Source organism: Choloepus didactylus, chromosome 14, assembly GCF_015220235.1.
Source record: "Choloepus didactylus isolate mChoDid1 chromosome 14, mChoDid1.pri, whole genome shotgun sequence".
Lineage (NCBI taxonomy): Eukaryota > Metazoa > Chordata > Mammalia > Pilosa > Megalonychidae > Choloepus > Choloepus didactylus.
Window position 1 is genome coordinate 76,261,490 of NC_051320.1, and position 24,382 is coordinate 76,285,871.

General features: G+C 37.2%; 1 protein-coding gene and 1 pseudogene across 3 annotated transcripts in view; one reads left to right on the forward strand and one right to left on the reverse strand.

The window, feature by feature from the left end:
• The window catches only part of COL14A1 (collagen type XIV alpha 1 chain), a 206,602-nt gene that overhangs the window by 15,316 nt on the left and 166,904 nt on the right, over positions 1 to 24,382 (forward strand). For all 3 annotated transcript variants that reach the window (XM_037803228.1, XM_037803230.1, XM_037803229.1), the window contains exons 2-5: positions 287 to 412; positions 10,845 to 10,961; positions 14,250 to 14,393; positions 18,871 to 18,960. In XM_037803228.1, the coding sequence (XP_037659156.1) occupies positions 346 to 412; positions 10,845 to 10,961; positions 14,250 to 14,393; positions 18,871 to 18,960 (418 nt within the window). In that variant the 5' untranslated portion in view covers positions 287 to 345. The remainder of the gene's footprint in view (positions 1 to 286; positions 413 to 10,844; positions 10,962 to 14,249; positions 14,394 to 18,870; positions 18,961 to 24,382) is intronic.
• Positions 7,200 to 7,701, reverse strand: LOC119509520 (annotated as a pseudogene).

Genomic DNA, 24,382 nt, shown 5'->3' on the forward strand with positions numbered 1-24,382 from the left:
TAATTGTAATGCTCAATTCGGGTAAACTTCTGGAATTTCTCCATTAGGGAATTTATGCCCCTACAAAAGTGTCACAAAGTACGTTCTGAACTTCTCTCCCAAGTATTTCAAAGCATTCTCACTGTTTTCACAAATCTTTCTTTTATCGGTTTGTATTTTAGAGTGCTTTTGGGAATTAATTACTTCCTGACATTACTAATCCATGTTGGCTTATTTGCCTGTCCTAGATAACTATGTACACTGCACTTTCAGCCTTCTGAAAATTTCCTGTGCTTTCTGTTTTCAGGCCTGCTGCTATACTCCATGTAAAAAGCAGGAAATAAAATCAAGATTTTTCAGTGAAAGATGCGGTTCTGGCTGTTTCCAGTTTTTTTGGCCATTGTATATTTCTGCACCATTGTCCAGGGTCAAGGTAATTGAAAACTTTAAGACAATCATTAGGATCTGGGAGTCTAGCTGATGTGTTGGTACTGGTTATTATTTTCATTTTATTTATCATAATATTGCTTCATTGGTCAATTGTGTTTCTAGCAAGGTTATACATTGGCTTTTACCCAGTTTCACTAATTGCTTTGCAATGCAAAATGTGCCACAATTTTGGTGTGGGTTATAACCTCACCAGTGACTGAGCATAGTGACAATTGGTTAAATAGCTCATTCTTAACTTGCTTCTGAAAAGGCTAAGAAAATTTAAGCCATGAAAATAAAATTTGCATGTTAAAAAATCAGTTCTAATAAAAAGCTGTAATGTATACGTGTGTATCCTAATCATGATTTGTTTCTTAAACATAGCGTCTACAAAATATTTCTGTCACTTTGTACCAAGGCCTAAATTTTGCTCTTTTCCTTAAAAGTTGAGCAAATAGTCTAACGGTGACTAAGGGTCCAACAGGAGCTGGTGATATGCTACCTTAAGCATTTCTAATGATTTCTGGCTTTGTTTTAATTGAACTTAGTTTTTGAAATCTGCTCTTTATATTTCTGGGATCTGTACTTTAGTTTTTATTTCCACTCATTTTTATAAAGTAAGTCAGAGGCTGGCAAACTACCACTCATGGGCCAAATATGGCCTGCTGCTTGTTTTTACAAATAAAGTTTTATTGGAACATAGCCATGCTTATTTGTTTAAGAATTGTCTGATTGTCTGTGGCTGCTTTCACTCAAGTGGCAGACTTAAGTAGTTGTGACAAGTACTGTTTGGTCCACAAAGCCTAAAATATTTGTTATCTGCCCCGTTTCAGAAAAGATTTGGTAAACCTGAGGTAAGTGCATAGTATACACAAGTGCACAAAATGATGTTGCTAGAAAAACAGTAATATTGCAGAGACTGAGCTGTTGGTGCTGAAATACTCATTCATCAGCTAAGCATGGAATTCTAAATGTGGTAAACAAGATGGGTATAGGAGTGTCCGGATTGCTAATGCTGCCATTATGTAAAAATACCAGGAATGGATTGGCTTTTATAAAAGGGGTTTATTTGGTTACAAATTTACAGTCCTAAGGCCATAAAAGTGTCCAAATTAAGGCATCAACAAGAGGATACCTCCACTGAAGAATGACCGATGGTGTCCAGAACACCTCTGTCAGCTGGGAAGGCACGTGGCTGGCATCTGCTGGTCCTTTGCTCCGGGTTGCATTGCTTTCAGCTTCTGATTCCAGAGGCTTTCTCTCTAAGCATCTGGGAGTCCTCTCTTAGCTTCTCAGGGGCAAACTTTGGGCTTCATCTCTTAGCTTAACATCTCCAAACATCCTTCTGTCTGCATCTCCAAGCATCTCTAAGCGACACTTCTCTGTCGGCTCCCAAGCATCTCTTAAAGGACTCCAGTGATCTAATTAAGACCCATATTCACACCTCCATGGAAATATCTAATCAAAATTTCTCATCTACAGTTGGGTGAGTCACATCTCCATGGAAACAACCCAATCAAAAGATTAATAAATCTGCCCCCACAAGATTGCATTAAAGAACATGGCTCCAAACCAGCACAGAGTGTAAATGTCTAATGTTTGAAATTGAGGGTTGTACAAAAGTCAAATGCATGAATTTTGCACCACTCACTGCTTCCTCCAAGTGAGGCACACCTGTTTGGAAAAGAATGTAACTTGTCCCTTTGCATGTTCAGATAGCCTTTATAACACTTGGGGTTAATGACCATATTTCCAACTTCTTCATGCCACTCTTGGGGCAGTTTGGCAGACAAATACAGCCCTCTATATTTATATCTATGATAGAGTGCCTTCAGCCATGGCAATTAAAGGAGTGACAATGGGAATCTTAGACAGTCACCCTTCAAACTCCAGGACACAAATACAGGTCCTTAGGTCCAAAGGATAGGCACATTGCTAAACCCTCCAGTGTTGCCATCCCTATCATTTGTGGAGTACTGGATCATACAGAACTCTCCCTGGATATTTTCAGGGATGCTGGATGCCATCTACCAGATATACATTGTTAAGCAATTGCATTTTAAAGCAACACTTTTGGGGCACACACTGTGTGTCAAGTACAGGATACAAAGCTGAATAAGACTTTATCCTCTGCATCCAAGCAGCTTACCCTTCCCTAGAGAGATGGAACTATAAGCAGATGAACTGCAGTATAAATTTATGTGGAGGATTGTGGCAAGAGACACAGATGGAAAGATATGTTGGGACCAGATTATAGAAGATCAAATAACTCTGGTTTTAAGAAAGGCACGGATAAAAGTAATGATGATACTCATGTTTGTGATTCATCAGTGTTTGGGGAATAGAGATAAAGAGAGACCATAAGAAGACTCTATTAAATAAACAGTCCAGGAAACAGGTATTGAGGGCCTGAAAGAGACCGTGGAGACAGAGAGAAGAGAATGAATACAAAAAACATTTAAGAAGTAGAAGAGATAGGACTTGTTTTCTGATTAAATGTGGATGGAGGTGAAAGAAAAGGAAACTTCAAAGAGGATCTGGGATTTCTTGCTGGAGACCTGAAAAGATGGGGCCTTTAATTTCAATCCCTCTTCAAGATCCAGCTTCAATTTTACCTTCCTGTGACATTCCCAACTCCCTAGCAAAGGCAGTGGCTTCCCAACACTCTGCGTTAACATTGTTGACATTGAATCTAAATTTTTGCATTTTAATTCTTTGTTTACCTAAATTGAGTGAAGGCCTTGGTTCTCTCTTTAGTGCCTGGATCTCCAGTACAGAACAATGCCTCAGTCATGGTAGACCTTTAAAAATAGATTAATGAGAGAGAGAATAAAAAATGAAGCAATGATTTGAAGCTGAAGATAATGAGTTTGGTACTAGAGAAACATATGGAGCTCGAGGTGCTTGTGGGACTTCAGGAGTAGGTGTCTAGCAGGCATTTGGTGACCTGGAGCTTAGGAGAAAGCTACCAGGGCAGGAGACTACACCTGAGTTGAATTATATATTGTATCTGGGAATAAGGTTAAAGCAACTTTTGAAGCCCTAGAGGTAGGATTAGGAAGAGATATCCCAAAAGAGAGAAGTGAGGATGAAATCTGGCAAAACATCAACAGTTAAAAGGTTGCTAGGAAGAAAAAGGACTGATTCCAAGTATCCATAAGGGAATTATAAGGAAAGTAAGGGATGTGTAGTGGCTTAGAAGGGAAGACTGGAGAAGCTTTCAGGAAGGAAGTTGATGGCCATATGCTGTAGGAAATCCTACTAAGGAAAGCCCTAGATGTTGCTGGCTTTGGTGTTCAGGAAGGTACGTGAGACCTTTAAGAAACCTCATCTTATTTCCATCATGTCATCCTTGGTATTCACCATTTATTTACATGTTTGATTTTGAATGAAGAAAAACAAAGATTATGAATTGCTTTGTTTGACTTATTTTCTGCTTGTGAAGTTCTTGTGGGTTAGCCACTTTTGACACTTACTTGCAAAGCCATATGTGAATGTGTTTGATACGCGGTAAAGTACTTTGCAAATGGCAGGTGTGTTGAATGCTAGCTGACATTAGTCACTCTCAAACCTCAAATTCTTGTGTGTATCTTTAGAGTCATATTTATGAACAAAATGAAAAAAAAAACCTTCTAAGATCAGTATAGTATGCAGAATAATGATCTACAAAGATGCCCACACCCTGACCCTCAGAATCTCCAATATTAGGTTACATGGCAGAAATGAGGGAAGGTAACAGATGGAAAATAGGGACTGTATCCTTGATTATCTGGGTGGTCCAATGGAATCACAGGGGTCCTTAAGTATGGAATAGGGAGACAGAAGAGTCAGCATCAGACTGAGATGATGTAGGAAAGACTCACCTGGCTATTGCTGGCTTTGGAGATGGAAGAGGGCCACAAGGCAAGGAAAGCAGGCAGCCTCCAGAAGCTGACAAAAGTAAGAAAATGGATTCTTCCCTATGGCCTCCAGAAAGGAACACAGCCTGCCAGTATATTCCGTATTTTATCCTAGTGAGACCTGTGTCAGACTGCTGACCTACAGAACCATAAAATAATTACTTTGTTTTCCTTTAAGCCACTGAGTTTGTGGTAATTTCTTACAGTGGCAATAGGGAACTAGTATTAATTAGTAAAATTCATACAGATAATTAACTTTCCCCCTTAAATTGTTAATCAATAGCATATGCTTTGCCACATAGTTTTTCCGTGTAATTCCTTGTGAAAAACTTTCCCTCTCCACAGATTTTGAGCCCACATTGGCTCAAGGAATTGTTTTTGCCTGGATTATTCCAGTATCTTCAAGACAAGTTGTTAAAGGAGCTGGAACACAGAAAAAGTAAGGTTGTGTTGGCTGTAGCGATGAAATGTGTATAGCAATGACAGAAAGATGGCACCAACACTTTCTCAGAATTTCACAGTAAAAATTTACTTGGTGCTAACAATGTTTGTTTTGGAAGTTTATAAGAAGGAACCACTGAAGGTAAAGTAACTATCATTAAAAACCCGAAAGTATATAAAATTGGAGACTACTTTGCATGGGGCTAGATTTAATGTTATAAAGGCCTCTGTGTTAACACAGCCACGCTTTTTTTTTTTTTCTGTTTTTTGTAGTCAAACATATTTGGAAGTTGAGACCATTTTCCCGACTGCTAATTTCAGCATCTTTATAATGAATCATGAAATTATAAGATAGTAGGTTCTAAGCAAGATAAAAATAACCCTCTGGCATATCTGATTGTAAATTTCTCTCAAAATATGATTGTGCCTATTTATAGAACGTCTTGGCAATGTATTTACTGGAGAAATCACTGAGATGAAAAGCTAAGCTTTTTAAAAGCATTTGGAAAAATAGGCCAAAAGCTTCTCTTCTATTGAAAGGCTTTTTAATTTAATGAATATAATACGCCACTCAACTATGATTTTTTCAACATGGCACTATAAACTATGTTTTACACGGCAAACACTCTCTGTGACCCATACTGCTGCCTCTGTATCACTCAGGAAGTTTTGGTGCATTTAACAGAAACTTTATCAGGCCAACTTAAGCAAAAGAGAATGCTCTGGAAGGTAATGCAGTAGCTCATATAATCAAAGTAAAAGATAAATAATCAAGCTTTGAAGTAGAAATCTGGGAACTCCCCTGGGATCCAGTTTGCAGGAACTGATGACCATTTTCTTTAGGGCATGACATTGGAATGAGAGCACTGCAGCTCTTTTCCATCCTTCCATCACTAGACTCAAGTTTCAGATTCTTGGGAGAGTCTGCCTGACCCAGTTTGAGTCATTTTTCCACCCCTTAGCCAGGAGGATGGCTGATTGATAGTGCAGCAAGGCTCCATGCGGGGAGGAGGAAAACCAGAGCACTGGTACCCAAGGAAGGGGGCAGGCGATATGGCAGTGGAGAACAGACAACTATCATAGTGTCCCTGTGTCAAAAGTAATGTTTTCAGAAATTAATGAGAGTATTTCATTAGAAATCTTTGCATTGGTTGTCATTTGTCATAATAGCAATATTTCAGCTGAGTTAAAATGAAAGAAAGAAAAAAGAAAGAAAAAGAAAGAACAGAAAAAGAAAGAACAGAAAGTCCTTTAATAAATAGTCAGATGATGAAATAGAATTTCTTAAGTACTTGATAACAGTGAGGCTTCAGTGGAATTACATCAAAATTCCTCTTCTACCTATGTGCATCTGCTGAAATATTGCAGCGAAATTCTTTGGGTTTAGAGAAAATCTTCCCTGTTAAAAAAAAAAACAACAACACAACACAACATGGCAAAATCCTGTGCTTTCATAAACAAACCAAACTCTGCAGTGAGAGAAGAAGTAAAAAAATCGAACCCTTCTGTGCCTTCGTCCTCAGTTCCTTTTGGTAAGAAGTTCATCTATTCACAAGTATTATATTTGGCCCAAAGCTCACACTGGGAGCCTGATTTCACCATGGTAAAGGATGGGTTGTTCTGGGTTCTTGGTGTGTGCCAGAAATCAAATTTTACCCTTGCTTTTTAAAATTTAATTTCATTTTCTGAAAACAAGTTTTATTTAAATAAGAATTTGAATACATTACATAACATTAAAACTGAAGGCGGGAGAAAAAACCCAAACCAGTTTTGTTGCTTCACACTGCATTGGGCACAGTTAGTCACATGACCAATACACAGTTTGAAATTTGTTCCCTTGTCAGAAGTTTAACTCCGATAGAAGGTTGGCCTCACATTCTGGTGGCTCTTCGTTTGGACAACCCTTAGCTAGGATATTATATCTGGTCAAAAAGAACAAGGACCTTAGTGGCAAGCCAGATGTCCTATTGCCTCATTAGAGGAATGGGGCCTCTCTAAGCTCTGCCCACCTGGTCAGCTTGGAGACATCAGGAGATCTTTCTTTTGCTTCCGAAAGGCTCCCTTTTTGGGGTACCGCTGTTGGGATGCCTTACCCCATCTTTTCTCAGGTTCACTGAGGGCTGGTCAGGTGGTGGTATCCTCTTGGGTCAGGGAACTCTGCAGAGGGAGGGCCAAGGAGGTTCTGGCCAAACATAGCGGTCTGTGATCCTGGGGCTCTGGCTGTGGCCGTAGCATCACGTTATTGCTTTGTTTCAGACTGGACACTGCCAGGCACTTACTGCTTGATCTCTGTTTAAATGACGGACTTCAAGACTTTCAAGTTAAAAGCCGACCTCGAGTGGTTACATTATACAAGGTGGGAAGGTTTTAAACTTGTGACAAGGGACAGAAGGGAAATTTTCTACTCATTGCAAGGAAATCCTCACTTAAGCTTCATTGAGCCACAAGCACTTAAAGCCCGTGAACCTTCAGCTGGTGGTCCTTTGACAGTCCAGTCTCTGCAGGGAACTGGCATATGTTCTTGTGCTGTTCACCCTGTGGCTGAATCACTTTTCTGTATGCTGGATGCTCAGTTACAGTATCATTGCAGGCAAATTTCTTAACTGCCTTCACTAGTTTCTTTTACTGTAATCATCAGTGATACCTTGGATGGTGGTAAAGGTCTTCTTCCATTTCTCTGTTGAATTCTTGTATGGATATCATCCTCAGTCCCAGCAGGAAGCAGGTCATCACCGTTACTTCCATCAGCAAAGCGGTCGAAAGGGTGGAGGTTCTGGATGGGGGGGCGTAACGATTCGAGCCCTTTTCCTCTGTGGAAACTGCCTGGGGAAGGCAGCAGCGGAAGAAGGCGGGTGGGGAGTGGGGGGCACAACGACAATGATGGAGCTTCGGGCAGCAAAAGGACTCTAGGGGTGACTGCTGAGTCCTGATTCAGTGACTGAGGCCCATACATTGACTTTTGAGTCAAGTTCATACAAGAGTTTATAATTATTACTGTAACTTAAATATATTTGTAAAAGCACTTCCTTTGCGCTTGCAAAGGAAGGATCGCAAAGTCTGCTATTAAATATACACAAATTTTTCTTCCATGAGATAAGAGCAATTATTTCTTCACTGCCCTTTTAGCATTTCTGTCAGTCTTGCTGCCTTTGCTTTGGCACATGTCCTAGTGCCTTTCGTTTGGGAAAAAAAGAGCTAACTTTGAAGTCCACAACTGTGACCTTGTGCTCCTTTCTTTCTTAACTAGCTTTTCTTCTTTTCAGGGTTTTCCACCCAGAGACAAAAACAGAAAGGAGATGTGAGCTTGTGTCTAACCAAGATTTTCTTTTAACGATTGTGGGAGTATTTATGTTTATATGGGTAATAGATGTGGTCTGTGGATTAAAGGTATTGCTTTTTGTCAGCACTTGTAATGGGACTGTAGACATACGAATCATTTCTAAAGTATTCAAAGAATATTGATGGATTTGGTTGTTGTATTTCCTTCACATTATTTCCTTGAGTAATTCAAAGGAAAGAAAGCAGATGCTTCTTTGGGTTCTAGAGCATGACCACTGTTGTTATGATTACTTTCTGCTGGAAGTGTAGAAGGTTAGATAGTCACTCAAGAGATGTTGAGGGCTGTAGATTCAGACAACATTTAAAGAACAGCAGCATGGACAGAGAAGCTCTAAAGATTGCTAATCTTTAAACTAGGAATCTTGAATGTTAACTTCTTTGCTCGCCTTGAGATGGCAGTACACGTGGGGTGCTAACAGAATTGTTTGACCTTTTTGGAGCTGCCTAAAGGCAGCCTCCATCCTGCTGTCTTACTACATTTCCATTTGATGGTTCCCAGGCATGACAGCTTCCTTTCATCAGAGCATTCACGCCAGCTCCACAAGCTTCATCAATGATGTCTTCCAGCCCTCTGACTTGGTTTGGCTCAGAAACTTGGATTTATTGTTTAAAAACATTTAATCGTTATTTTAAATTTTCTCCCATTAGTAATAAGGCCCTATCTAGAAATGAAATTTCTTTCCGAGTTGCAGAATAAGCAAAATAGTAACTAATTGTAATTTCTCTGTTCATCCAAATGTTAGGTTTGGCCACCTTCCTCTTCTTTTTGGAAAAAGGTGTTTTTGCCATAAATCTGTATTTTTCCATTGAACAGAGCAATGTAAACCCTTTCTTCCATTCATGTCAAATCGCAAATGGCAAGCTGATATTTTGTTTTGCATGGCTGGCGTTCTGCATTGTAAAGAACTCTAGGAAGAGACTGTGTCCTTCAGTCTTTACTGATTTCAGTTAAGTGGATAAATAATAAAGGAGTAAATTATTTTTTCATCTAGCTCCATGAAGGGTGACTTCTAATATGGATCTCCTAAAGAAGCAGAGCATTCCATTTGGGGTCACAGAGTGTGGAATCTGTGCATCTCACCAGTATGTGACGTTGGGCAATCCCTTCGCTCCTCCTTGGTACCATTATCTATAAAATTGAGATAGTAATGCATTTTTGTGAAGATTAAATGAACTGTTGAGATCAGCCATTTAATGAAGTAAGGGAAAAGGGAAGAAACATCTACTGACCCCTTTTATAATGTGTAATATCCATGATCCTGTTTAAAGTTGTCACCTATCCTATGCAGAAAATATTGCCATCATGTTTTCAAAAAATAAGGAAACTCAGGTTTTGGGGGAAACAATAATTTTCCCAAGATGATTTATCTAAAGTGGCAGAACTGGGAATCAAATTAATGTCCAAATCCCATACTATGCTACCTACCCATTTAGAGGCATGTTTGTTTCTTCTCCCATCGTTTCCTATAGTGAGGAAGGCTGGGCATAAAAGTGGGTTGAGCTAACTTTTCTGCATTACCTTTTCTTTTTTGATAAACTAATTTAGAAAACTTCTTGCTAAGTGTTTTTCTTTTGAAGTTCTTAAATATTTACATAGGGTTCCAAGAATGTGTTTTGAAGTCTGAATGACTTACAAAAAAGGAATATGAAGCTACCCAGTTGTTATGAACTCTTAGAAAAAATTCTGAGATTGTGGGCTGATTCATGACCATATGCTATGTATTTTTCTGCCAGGGATAAATCAGCTAGATTTGAAGAATGGATCAAAGTTCATGAAACATTATTACTATTTATTTGGTCCTGAGTGCTTTTACAATCTCTTTCTTTATATGTTTTTAAATGAAGATCACATTACCATACGATATTCATAATAGCCTTCTCAATTTATCACCTCATCAAAAGACATTGGATCGGCAAAATGAAAAACCTTGAGGCAAAAAACAGGTCCCAGTATATTGTAAAAGCTCAAATACTCTTAGAAGAAAAATTCATACTTGTAACATAATGTATTAGTCATCGTTCCCTAGGGAAACAGAACCAAGAGGAGATATCTGTAAATACTGTGAGATTTTATAAAAGTGTCTCATGCAACTGTGGGGATGCATGAGTCCAAATTCCGTTGGACAGGCTGCAAGCTGGCAGCTTCGATGAATTCCCCAGGAGAAGCTGGCTGGCTGAAGTAGAGATGAAAGTTCTCTCTTCTGACTGCTGAAGCCATCCCTTCACCTTCTAAAACTTTCCATTGATTGGATTAAACTTCTCTCATTGCTGAAGACACTCTTAGTTGATTTTAGATGTAATCAGCCGTAGATGCAATCAACTTACTGATGATTTAAGTCCACAAAATGTCCTCACAGTAGCAGTTATGCCAGTGCTTGCTTGACCAGACAACTGGGCACCATTACCTGGCCAAGTTGACACATGAACCTAACCATCGCACATAATGAAAGCATTTTACAAGACTGGCTTCAGTTCCTAAGCTACAGTATTGAATTCTAATGCTGTGTTAGAACACTAAGTTCTTTCTATAAGGTCAGTACTATTTGATGAATGAGTGTCTCTTGGGTAAGAAACATGCCTTTCAAGTTTGCGTTGTTTTGTAAATTTACTGATTTCATTAATGGGGCTGTAGAAATAACATATTTTGAGGTTGGTGAGGTCTCATGTATTTTGTTTCTATCACTTTGACTTTTTGATTTAAGAAACGTAAGCTTGTGATTCAACATTGAAATATATATATATATTTTTCCTTTTCAGTGGCTCCACCTACAAGGTTAAGATATAATGTATTATCTCATGACAGTATACAGATTTCATGGAAGGCTCCAAGAGGGAAATTTGGGGGATACAAACTTCTTGTGACTCCAGCTTCAGGTAAAAACAATCTACTGTGTTTCCTAGATCATTTGCAATGTTTTACACATAGATAATTAAAAATATGTAGTACCAAGTACTGCTTTAAAATCATTTTTTTTTTTAAATTTAATCTTTTGAGCTTGAAATCTTACCCTCTAATCAAGGAAATAATGTTCTCCAAGGGCTCACCATAATTCTCTTCAGTCCACATTTCCAGGTTATCAAAAATTCTCACAACCTCTCTTTAGACACAGGGTGAATATTTTTAGTCCATTGACACTCAAAAAATACAATACACCTGGATGTCCAACAGTTATGATTGGTTGAATGTGAAAGTTGATTGTAAAAGACTGTAAATTATGATTAATTAACATGATGGAATCTTATTCAACTATTAAACATTAAAATGATAAAATGAAGTAGACTGAAAATTTGTGGAAAATTATTAAGGCAGGCAAAGTGGAAAGTTGAACAAATGTATTGATTAAGAAGATGAAATAGGTATGTAAAATTTTTAAAAAATTTATTATACAAATACAATAAACTAAAACAGTACTAAACATGCAGCAGAATTGCCATTTCTACATGGGTGTCATGGAGATGAAGATGAGCTCAGCAACTAGACTAGTTGAGTTCAAAAGCTGATTCTGTCAATTACAAGCAGTGTGACTCAGGCAAGTTATTTAATTGCTCAGGGCCTCCGTTTCCTCTTCTATAATTTGGAGAAATAATAGTGGTTGTGAGGCTTGCAATTCAAAGTGTGATCTGTAGACCGGCAGCTTCTGCATCACATAAAGCTTGGTAGAAATGCAGAATATTTGGACTCAACCTGACCTACTGAATCAGTGTCTGAATTTTAACAAGACCCCCCAGGTAATGTGTATGCATATTAAATGTGAGAAACACTGGTTGTGAGGTTTAAGTGAATTAATACATGTAAAGCACTTATAACAGGGACTGCCACATAGTAAGTGTTCAGTAAATCATACCTATGATTGTTATAAAGATGTCCTTTAGCTCAGGTCTCATTTCTTCTCTGAAGATCCATTTTCACGTAGTAGATGGTAAGTAACTTAATAATAGCATATTTGCATATAATTTAAAATTATATAAATGTAATATTTTTCTCTATATTGATAATAAAAATGGATATATGGAACTGGACTCCTTTCTGTTGGAGACCTTTTCCCAACTTGTTTAATGAGGCAGACAGATGCTTTGTTGTCTATAAATGCAGATATTTTACCCAACAGTGGATTTAAAATCTCAAGCAAAACAAGTTGATAAAACATCTAGCTTCTTGCTTAGTTTCTAAGAAGGAATAATCACTTTCTTTTATTAACAAATTTAAACATGGATTCATTAGAATGACATCTTGGTTGAACAACACTAGATGCCAATGTCTTCTGTGGGGCCTAGAGAAGTGTCACTAGTGGAAAGCAATCTTTTATTCTCAAGCCTGTTCAGTATTCATTTTGGAGGTTGACTGAACTTTGGAATAATTATGACTTTTTAAAATATGTTTTTTTTTCCTTTAAAATGAAGCCTAATGGGAATTTTTAATTTAAGAGATTCTTGAACATTCATTATGACTCTGAAGGTCAAAATGCAGATTGCTAATTTGTGGTACCTCTGAGAAATCCCCATGTCTGATTTTGTAGGATAATTTTTTTCTTCTATGTAATCAGGAATTTAAGATTTCCCTGATTAATTGCTGATAATAACAATCTATAAATAATCCAAGCAGGTGTAATTGAGAAATTATGGAATCTTAGATGTAACCGTGTGGCATCTGAATCAAGCCTCAACATGATTTTAAATCCCCTCTACAGCAGCACATCCAAAAAGTAGACTTCCAGTTCTGGCTTAAACACCTCCGGTGACAAAATAAGGATTGGGAATGAAAGCACATTATCTCTTGACATCTTGATGAATGTAGTTGGTGTTTTTTTAACTAATATGTCCTTATTGCTATGTCCCAAGACAATCAGACATTTTTGACACCCTAATTTCTGCTTGATCAAATAGTAAATTACCAGCTTTTCACCACAAAATGTTTGTAGAGATTCTGGCAATGTGAGACAGTCCAAACGCTGTTTATGTCCGTCTTTCCCTAAGATGTTCCAGATATTCTGCAGGATGCTACTGGCTATTATGGAACCAAATGGTTTAATGGTCAAATAAATATGATAAATGCTGGTTTAAACAGAGCTTAAAGCTTTTTTATGCAGTATTCTCAAAGACTTTAATAAAATAATATACCCTATGCTTCTCCAAGAGGGACTCTTGGGAAACACACTTTTAGAAATACCACATTATGAAAGGTTTGTTTGGTACACTTTTCAGTAGATGAGTTTTAAATGATAGAAGTTTGTGAAGCCAGCTTTAATAAGTTGGATATAAATGCATTTAAGGAAACAGGTTTTGGCAAGAAAAAGGCTCTGTTTTCCCCTCTAGTAGCTGGTGACATTGATAATAGCAGCATCAAATTACAGACTTAACATCATTAACTTTATTAGAATATGATTAAAATACATTGTACTTGTTGTATTATGTTTAATTTGGCACATTTGAGACCCTTTTACTGTTACTGTCAGAGGGCCAGAAGTTTTAAATAAATTTCCCTCTTCTCAGACACAGATATGGCTGCCAGAAATTAAAGAAAGATATGTCTGGAATTCTGCATAAAAGTTGGTTATTTAATCAACAGAGTTCATAGGAAAGCCTTAGATGTCAATCTGATTTGATGGAGAGATATTGGGGTTTTGAAATCTTTTCATGAACTAAGCTAACTTTTAAGTAGCTGGGCAATGAATGGTTCCTTCAGCATTGTGGTCAGATTTAAGATATATGAATTGCTCAGACTTAAGGATGCTTTAGCTTACTTCAGAAAGGCCGTAGGAAAAATTCCAGCATGGATAATTATATTCAGCCTGTCCATATCTTCCACTTCACTTTTAAGTGGAATTCTTTCCTTAAAGAGTATATCCGACATTGGCAGCCCATAGGCTTCCGATCTTGTACTGTGGCTTTCCCTATCGTATGAAAGCAATAGTATGAAATGTTTCTAATGAATGTGTTTTGTAGACTTTAGACAATCGTTTAAGTTTTCTAATGCAAAAAGAGTACACTGGAAAATGAGAATAAAAACTATAGTAAAATGAATTGCTATGAATTTGTGCATCATTATATGTATTTTTTAATGTTTCAGTTTTTAAAAATCTTGATTGCTGATTGATAAAAGTTCTTAACATATGCTGTTAATTGAATTTCTTAGAACTAATTTATCTTCCTGTTTCATTATAGGTGGAAAAACCAACCAACTGAATCTCCAGAACACTGCAACTAAAGCCATTATTCAAGGTCTTATACCTGACCAGAATTATACAGTTCAAATTATTGCATACCATAAAGACAAAGAAAGCAAGCCAGCCCAAGGCCAGTTCAGAAGTATGTATTTACAGGTCTTTTATGTGCTGCCATGGAACTTTGTCTCAGCATTGAGTTTAAGTCTGTCGTATATGTTGTAAGGGGCTAAAATCCTAGATTCTTTAGGTTTGAAGAGATCTTAAAAGACATTTAGTTCAACCTCCCATGAGTTTCCTTTATCTCGAATGTTCTCCTTCCCTTCCGCATTTTACTGGACTCCTACTTACCAAATGCTCTCTCTGACACTGTCTCCCAAACCTTACTCAGACTTCTCTCCTACATGCTTTCTGAGCATCAGAACTTCCCTTCTTTCTGTACATATGACATTGTGTCTAATTGTCTGTTTACATTTCTGTGTCCCCAGAACTCTCAAAGTTTGTGAGGACAGGGGCTTGCTTCATTTTATTTCTAATTATATCACAACTGCACATCATGTGCTCAATAAATACCTTCTGAATGATTGAATGGATGAAGCTTGCATCTCCTCCATAGTATCCCTAGTCTCTACTAAAACAACCTACACAATTAAAATTTAATTCCTCCCAACATCCAGTCGATTGACATATGAAGTGCTTCTTATGTGCCATGGCGCACAACAAGCAGATTTGTAAACAAACACAACAAACACAACATGGTAAGTTTTAGAGAGAAAGATACACAGGGCTCAGTAAAGGTGCCCTCTCTTCTTCAATAATGGCCGGGAAGAGAGTGGACAGGGAAAGACTTCATATTTGAGCCAGTTCTCAAGTAGCAAGATGGGCAGACAGAGGCGGGATTGGCCATGCAGTGGATCTCCAAAGCAGGGGAGAAAGCTCCGAGGTAGCCCAATTCATGTCTTCATTTCCATTAGAAATCGTTCCCTTATACTGAGTTTAAAAGTTGTCCACAGAGGTCCTGATTCCTTTGCTTCTCAGCCAACATTCATTTATTCATTTGTTCAATTCATTCATTCATTCATTCATTCAGCAAATATGTACTGTAAGTCTGCTAAGTGTCAGGCTCTGTTCTAGGCATTGGGCACATGACATTAACCAGAAGAGCACAAACTCTTGTCCCTGTGGACCTTACATCTAAGTGGCCACATAGACTACACCAATATCCTATTTCTGGAGGTGGCCTTTCAAATCTGGAATACAAAGTTTTTGAATTGTCAATGTGAAAAGAAGTGGCCTGTACTGGTTAACTTTCTATGCTACTTCATTTTTACAATAGACTCTTCATTAAAAAGACAAATTACTATTATAGACAATTTTAAACATAATAAAAAGATAAACAGAATAGTATAATGAGCCCCCATGTATCCATCATCTGGCTTCAACAATTAACCACTCCTAGTCAGTCTTATTTCGTCTATACTCCCACACCCCTCTCCAATATTATTTTGAAGCAAATTTTAGAAAATCATTTTTCAAATAGACTTTTTCTTATTTTAAACAACAGCTTTTAAAATTCTGCATTGGGATTAATCTACAAATTTGGAAGGTCATGGGTTCTGGAATTCTGTGTGCAATTGTCCCTCTGAATTTTCTATTCTCTCGCCTCTCCATTTTTTCTTCCTCTCCTGAGTAATGTTCTGTGAGACATGTTTTGTAACTTTTAAAATTTTTAATAAAAAAACTTTGTTAATTTGCTACCTCTTGAAACTTCTGAACAAAGACATTTGGTAAATTCACCTGTCAGCAGAACTCACAGATGTTTTAAATGTTACATTCTTTGGAGATTTACAATGTCTGGAAGCTCTGGAAAAGTTTTATGTTATTTTCAGTATAAATCAGCTTTCCGTCCCATTGTATTGGCTGCATTTCAGTTTCTGACCTCCAGCTTACCTACATGAGTGAACAAAATAAGTTTTCTTCAAGTCTGCAAGAAGCAGTAAAAGGGATGAGAAATGGTTCATTTTACTTTTGTCTGAAGGTATCACAGTTGATTATTTCAGATATCCCACTGACTGAGAAGCATAAGGAAATAGAGACAGCCAAATAAAGCTTTCCCAATAGCTACTTACTCAAAACCCTTAAAAGGAACTGTAGTTGTGTTTAGCTTGCTGAGCTCTGCTGAAATAATCTTAGTGAAACAGTCTAACTGGTTAGTTAGATAAATTATATGTAAGCATATTATTATTTTTTTAGCTATGTTATTTTTATTGGCAGGATAGAAGGATTAGTTTTGTCCAAATAACTGCTTGTAAAAATGAAATTAAAATAACTTTGGATGCCTTCCTTTTCCATTTTGCATTTCGGTTACATTTTTGCTCTTTGGGAAATGGAATGGAGCCTGGTCTCTCCTCCCCAGAAACTTCCAAGGTTAAATCTGGGAAAATGGTGATCAAAACACAGCCCTGGGCATATAGGTTTGCAGTTAGTGCAGGGACTTAGATTCTCCATGAGTCCATCTTCTGACTCTCGGGAAGCACAAGAAATAGTCTTTGGATTTTGAAGGCAGAAAGGCATCTCTGGTCTGCTGGGTATGATTCCAGATCTGCCACTAGTGTGTGCCTTTGGGCAAGTAACTCAACCACTTCCAACCTCAGTTTCCTCATTGGTAAATGGGGGTGATGCTATGTACTTATTGTTGGGTGGGTTAACTGACCTCAGCACATGGCAGGGGCCTGGTAGTTACTGTGATGAATGCCACCCTGCTCATGACAGTCTGTTTTCCAACTGATTTTGTCCCCTACATGAGGGGGATGGCAGCTTGGTGTGACATACTTCTCCGTATCTGAGACCTGATAGCCCAATTTCCAAAGTGGCTGTCATTTTTAACCTTGTTTATCTATACACTGGTGTCATGGTTTGCCTAGTTGGGCAAACTTTCTTTCCAGCCACCATTTTTCCTCTTTGGAATGACATTTTATTAATTGCTGCCTGCAAAATCCTGCCCATATTTCAAAACCTGGCTCAGATGTCACCTTTCCAATGAAGTTTCCCCAAGTCCCTGCCTCTGGAATTATTCTTTTCCATCTATTTCTATCTCTAGCACTGGTCAGCACAATTTTCCTTGCAGCAAAGGTTTAGGCTTACCTTCTTTTACAGAATGTTAGCAGTTTGAGGGCACAGCCTATGTGTGGGTGGGGTTGAAGTTGTAGATTTGGAAATTATCCATAGAAGGGTGAAAATTAAAATTGTGGATGATAAAATTATAGGTGGGTGTACAGAGATGCACGTCAACTTTAGTAGGTGATCTTGTTTCAGAAATGGAAGTAGAAAAAGGATCCAAAACTGAGAGTATGAAGAAGTGGTTACAGGAATAGGAGAAAAGCCAATATAATGCCTTCATAAAAACAGAAAAAGAGGAGCACTAAAAGGAGGGGTAGTCCAAAGTGCCAATGCTTATAAAGAAGTCAGGGAATGAGGTCTGAAAAAAATGAATTTAGAAAATTAGGAGGTCAGTGGAATAGCAGGATCAGGGCATCTTGTATTATTCATTTATTTATTTTTAATCTTGGAATTTAATCTCTAGTTACCAGAAAACCAAGGAAGGTTTCTACATGAAGGAGTAATAAAATTAGAGTAACATGACCTTGGCAGACAGTGAGACTCAAACTTTTTTAGCAAAGGGACTGAAGCCAGTGGAAGGAAAAAGGAGGAGATTTTTAGACAGGATGAGTAGAGCAATATCCTGGAGAAGGCAGGAGGGAATTGTTGCTTTTTTCACACCTACGACCTCCAATAAATTTGCTGATTTGCATGAAGTGAATGTAGAAATTAAATGAAATATATTACCATAGAATCACTTCTGTATTTTCACAAGGTATTTTATTTGTGCAGAATCAATGCCAGTTGGCAGTGGTCTGCACTGCCTCAGACAGCTTAAGGTGCCAAGCCATGGTAGGAAAAGTGCTGTAGAGTTTTCAGTGGAAAATGCAATGGGACGTTAAGCTAGTGGTGTAGGCTGATATGAGTGGATTAAAGGAAGAAAGGTAAGTTTGGTCTCTGAATATTTCCTAATGAAAGTCACAAAGGAACAATCCCATTTATTAACAGGGAAATACCTTTTGAAAGTTTGAAAGGAAATCAGGATGGGGTTCTCCGCCTTCTATCGCAGATATAGTAGATCCAAATGGCTAAGATCTTTCTATAGCAGGGTCAAACTCATAGGTTAGATCCTAGATTTATGAAGATCTGACTCAAATCCTGTGCTACCACTTACTGTTTTTGTGAGATAAGCTTTCGTTACTTATTATTCTTGTCCTTAGTTCCCTCATATATGAAATGAGGATACTTACGCCGACTTTGCAGCGATTATGAAGGATTGAATCTATGTGATGTGTGTGCCCATAGTGAGTCCTTGACCAAAGTAATTCCTTAAGTGCTTTCCACACCTTCCCATGACAAGGTCAGAAAAAGTAGCAGTTCCAGTCTTTGGAAAAGAAGCCGTACTGCGGAGCTAATTTCTACTTAATACTTTCAGGCCTTGCAGGGGTTTTCCTAACACTCGTTGAATATTCTCTTCTATACCTGAATGTAACATGTTGCTGTTTTTTTATTTTTATTTCCAGTTCAAGATTTAGAAAAAAGAAAAGATCCAAAGCCCAGAGTCAAAGTTGTGGACAGAGGAAATGGGAGTAAACCAACTTCACCAGAAGAAGGTCAGATTTTTTAATTGATGAGGTTTTTGGAGGTTGGGTTGTTTTCATTGCACAGGCACTAGAGGCATACATAGCTGCCAGTCCTATCAAAAGAGTGCAGATATTTCCACTCCTTCCTTCCCCACATGTGACAACTGTCAACACTTTGGTGTGGAATTTCCAGTCATCTTTCTGTAAATATACAAATAAGCACAGCCTGTCATGCCATGTTTTTTTCACTTTGAGAACTTGCCATGTCACTACACAGATAGGCTGGTGGTAAAATGCATGAACTCTCCCATTTGCCTGCCTGAATTCAAAGCCTGCCTTTGCTACTTTTAAGCTTGGGTGATCTTATACCAGCTATCGAAATTTTTTATGTCTCTATTTCCTCATCCATAAAATGTGGATAATAGGAATTACTTCATCTGGTTCTTTGGGATTAAATGTGTTGACTTGTAAAATACTTAGACTACTGGGTACCACTTGATAATGTTAACTGTTATTGTTACTCTACCTTATTCCTTCTTTTAATAGCCAGAGAGTTAGTATCCTATGGTAGAGACTACCATAATTCATTAACTATTCCCCGATTGATGCACTTTTAGGTGTTAATTTCTAATTTTCACTATTGCCAACGTGTTGCAACAAACATTTATAAGGTGAAATTGCAGAGTTAGAAGATATGCAAATTTTATAGTTTTGATAGTCTGCCAAATTGGCTTAAATATTTTTCATTAATTTATACTTCTGCCAACAATGTGTAACTGTGCTTATTTCCATACATTCTTTCCAACATTTGAAATCCTCACTATTTTAAAAGTTGTCCCAATAATATCTTGTTACTTTAATTTACATTTTTCTGATTACCAGTGAGGTTGAGGAGTTTTTCATATCTTTAGTGGTCATTTGTATTTTTTCGTGTCTTTAGTCCATTTATTCTGTTTTTTTTTTTTCATTTTTCTGTGAATATATAGAAACTCTAAATATTTTGGATATTAAACTGTTTTCTATTTTATTGTTATATTATTGGAAATCTGTTCATCTAGTGTGTCATTTGCCTTGCAACTTTATTCATACTTCTTGAGAATTTTTAATAAAAATAATTTTTTATTAAAAATATCACTTAACTTTTATGAATTTTTGTCTTGTGATTTTCTTAGATTATAAAACATTTTCCTAATAATTTATTAAATTAAAATAATTTATTTCCTATTTCTATTATTATATTTTATTACTAAATATGTCAGAATACATAAAGGTATAAAAATAGTATATTTAAGATCTCTGTCCAGTTTAAGAAAACATACAGTTGAAGCTTTCTATGTATTCCCATATATTCTCTTCCCTCCCTTCTGGGAGGCAGCCACTAGCTTGAATTCAGTGTTTATCATTCCAATATGTGTCTTTATCATTTTATTTCAGATATAAAAATCTATTTAATATTCCTATATGCATATATTTATATATATTATTAACCATATGTAATTATATATTTATACTTTAAATTTTATACACTTTTTTAAGTATCTTTTTTTAATCTTCATTTTATTGAGATATATTCACATACCATGCAGTCATACAAAACAAATCGTACATTCGATTGTTCACAGTACCATTACATAGTTGTACATTCATCACCCAAATCAATCCCTGACACCTTCATTACCACACACACAAAAATAACAAGAATAATAATTAAAGTGAAAAAGAGCAATTAAAATAAAAAAGAACACTGGGTGCCTTTGTCTGTTTGTTTGTTTGTTTCCTTCCCCCATTTTTCTACTCATCCATCCATAAACTAGACAAAGGGGAGTGTGGTCCTTATGGCTTTCCCAATCCCATTGTCACCCCTCATAAGCTACATTTTTATACAATTGTCTTCAAGATTTATGGGTTCTGGGTTGTAGTTTGATAGTTTCATGTATCCACCACCAGCTACCCCAATTCATTAGAACCTAAAAAGGGTTGTCTAAAGTGTGCGTAAGAGTGCCCACCAGAGTGACCTCTCGGCTCGTTTTGGAATCTCTCTGCCACTGAAGCTTATTTCATTTCCTTTCACATCCCCCTTTTGGTCAAGAAGATGTTCTCCGTCCCACGATGCCAGGTCTACATTCCTCCCCGGGAGTCATATTCCACGTTGCCAGGGAGATTCACTCCCCTGAGTGTCAGATCCCATGTAGAGGGGAGGGCAGTGATTTCACCTTTCAAGTTGGCTTAGCTAGAGAGAGAGGGCCACATCTGAGCAACAAAGAGGCATTCGGGAGGAGGCTCTTAGGCACAATTATAGGGAGGCCTAGCCTCTCCTTTGCAGCAACAGTCTTCCCAAGGGCAAGTCCTGTGGTAGAGGGCTCAGCCCATCAAACCACCAGTCCCCTATGTCTGTGAGCACATTAGCATCTGTCGAGGTGGAGCAGCCCAATACCCCTGCATTCTCCTCAAGGGGGCTCTGCATATTTTTTCCCTTTTTTTTTTTTTTAAACGTTTTTTTTTCAATCAACTGTATAAAAAATAAAACAAATAAAAAATTTTTAAAAAACATACAATAAAAGAACATTTCAAAGAGATCGTAACAAGGGAGTAAGAAAAAGACAACTAACCTAAGATATCTACTTTACTTCCAACATGTTCCTATTCTACCCCAAGAAAGTAACCTAATATAGCAACATTTCTGTGAACTTGTTCCTACTATACCCATCAGAAATTAACATATATGCATATATTTATATATACATTATTAACCATATATAATTATATATTTATACTTTAAATTTTATATATGTTTTGTCATAATATATGTACACTTTTGCAGCTTGCCATTTTTATTCAATATTAGATTTTTTTTTAATGGAAAATGAGCAGCTGTCTTCTTTCACCTTTCAGGTAAGTGGCTTCAGGTGTTCCAGAATTTTTTTTTAATTAGAGAAGTTGTAAGTTTACAGAAAAATCATGTAGAAAGTACAGAGTTCCCATATACCCACCCTCACACACACACACACACACACACACACACAGAGTTTTTCCTATTATGAACTCTTTACATTTGCACTAGGGTAGTACCCTTGTTACAATTAATGAACAATGTTATTATAATTACACTATTAACTATAGTCCATGGTTTATAGGGTTCGCTGTGTTGTATAGTTCCATGTTTTGTTAAATTTTTTTTCTGGTAACATATATACAACAATATTAGATTTTTTTTTGAGTTATCCATTTTGATTTATGTAGAGCCAATTTATTTATCTTCTTTGCTATGTGGAATAGCATTCCACTGGATAAATATAACTCAATGTATTTAACCTTTCTACTCTTGATATTTCCAGTATTTTGCTATTACAAGTTTCCTATAAACATTCTTGTTTATGTCTCCTTCTGTGCATGTGGTAGCGTTTCTCTAATGTATATACCAAGGGACCATGTTTTCAGTTGTAATATATCCCTATCTTCAACCTTGCCAATCCTTTATATCCTTGTCATAGCAAGAGGCAATTATGTCATTGAGTTCTATTATTTGCGATTTTAACTTGGATCATTTGGTTAAGATGAAGTCTGCTAGGTATATTTTCCCATTATAATTAGTAAGTAGTTTGTGGGGAGATATTTTAAAACTATATAAATATTCCATTCCTCGTTAAAACTTCATCCCCTTGTTTTAGTATCCATTGATTCTTGTCTGAGTCAGTTACTACTATGATGCTTCTCAAATGGTAATTTTTGTAACTTCTTCATCCATTCTAACATTTATTAGTTGACATTTTACCATAAGAAAGGTCTTTTCCTTTTGCCACAATTATCTATTTATGTCAGTGTGAACTCATGGATTTTTATTTAATGTGATGGATCATATTCCATTACCATCATTATTTGATGCACAAATTGTCCCAGATTTTCTCTGTGGGATGATTTCAAGCTGGGTTCCATGTCATTTTAATATATTTCATCATTTGTTAAGCCTTTCCTTAATTTCTGGCACAAGTCTTATATTCCAGGCTTTGTATTTTTTTCCTGCATCGCCCTGAAATCAACCATTTCTTCAAAGAGTCCTGATTTCTTTATGTGGAGAATGGTATTTAGGAACCAAGATGTGGCACTAGGTGTGCTTATTGCTTCTGGGGTGTCATTGCTACTAGGCCCTCTAAGCTGAGAGAGGGAGAGGGAGAGGGGGAGGGAAGAAACACTAATATACATAATACTTATAGGGTTCACCCTAGCCTCCCCTCTTTCCATTTTTATTACTCTCTTTTCAAGACAGTGAGAAACTTAACTCCCAGTATCCTCAATATATCTCTTTATATGTTCAGACACAGAAAGTCATTTCAGAATTGCTACTCTATATATAATGCAAAAAATGAGTCTATTAACTAGAGTTCAGTGTGTGCCTTTAGTCTGTGTACTCAATAAAATATCTGTCTTCAAAAGGATCTTGGGTTAGTTCTTTTCTTCCCATTCACTGCAATCTTGCAATGCATTGAAATAAGTTAGGTTAATTTGTGAGTATGTAATATTTTAATGTAGTTCCAAAAGTAAAGAATTATACAGAAGACTGATACTCGAAAGAAGTACCAGTTCCCCTCATTCCTTCCACCCAGTTTTACTCACAGTTTCAATCCTTCTAAGTAACCAAACTCATTGGTTTCTGGCTTATTTTTGCTGTATTTTTTTTTGTAAAAGCAAATTTGTTAATATTTGATAATATTTTCATGGAGGATTTTACATATAAATTCTCAGATGAGTTCGACTTGACATTTGTTGAGGCACAGTGCTTCAAGAACGGCACACAAGACCAAATCTGTCTTCCATCTTTGGATTAGAATTTGGCTTCAGAATTTGTGAGTATAGCTAGATATTCCTAAACTTTTCTAATACTCTATTCTGTTCGGCGGCACATCTTTCTCTTGTCCTTCCAAAACCTCGGATTAAGTGGGCAAATCAGAAAAGTCCATGGAAAGGGAAGGTTGATAATGACATGTGTCCTGATAAACACTAATGAACATGTGGGGAAGCTACAGCCACTCAGCAAGCCATTTGCTTACTCACTAAACACAAGGTAAAGGAGGGACCATCCCTGAGCCCACTTTCAGGCAGGAGTTATCTGAAGGATTTTAGGGTAGTGATGAGCTGGGTTAAGGTAAGAACTTTCTGGAGGTTTCTGGAAAAAAGGTAAGGCCCTCTTTTAGGTGAGGATTCCCATGAGATGTACACAGTAGCCGTAAGGACCCCGTGAGGGTACTGGCTGTGTGGGAGAATTGTCTTTAGAATTAAGCTATAAACAAGTGTGCTAATTCCAGCTAGAGTTAGGGCTCTTAGGAGGTTGGGGGCATTAGTGATGCCTGCAGCAAAGGGAATTCTATTTTCATTGGACTCTTTTTGTCCCTGGAGACAAAAGGCCTTCCCTACCCAGTCCTCAATACCCCTCTCCCATGGTGTGGTTGTTGCATGA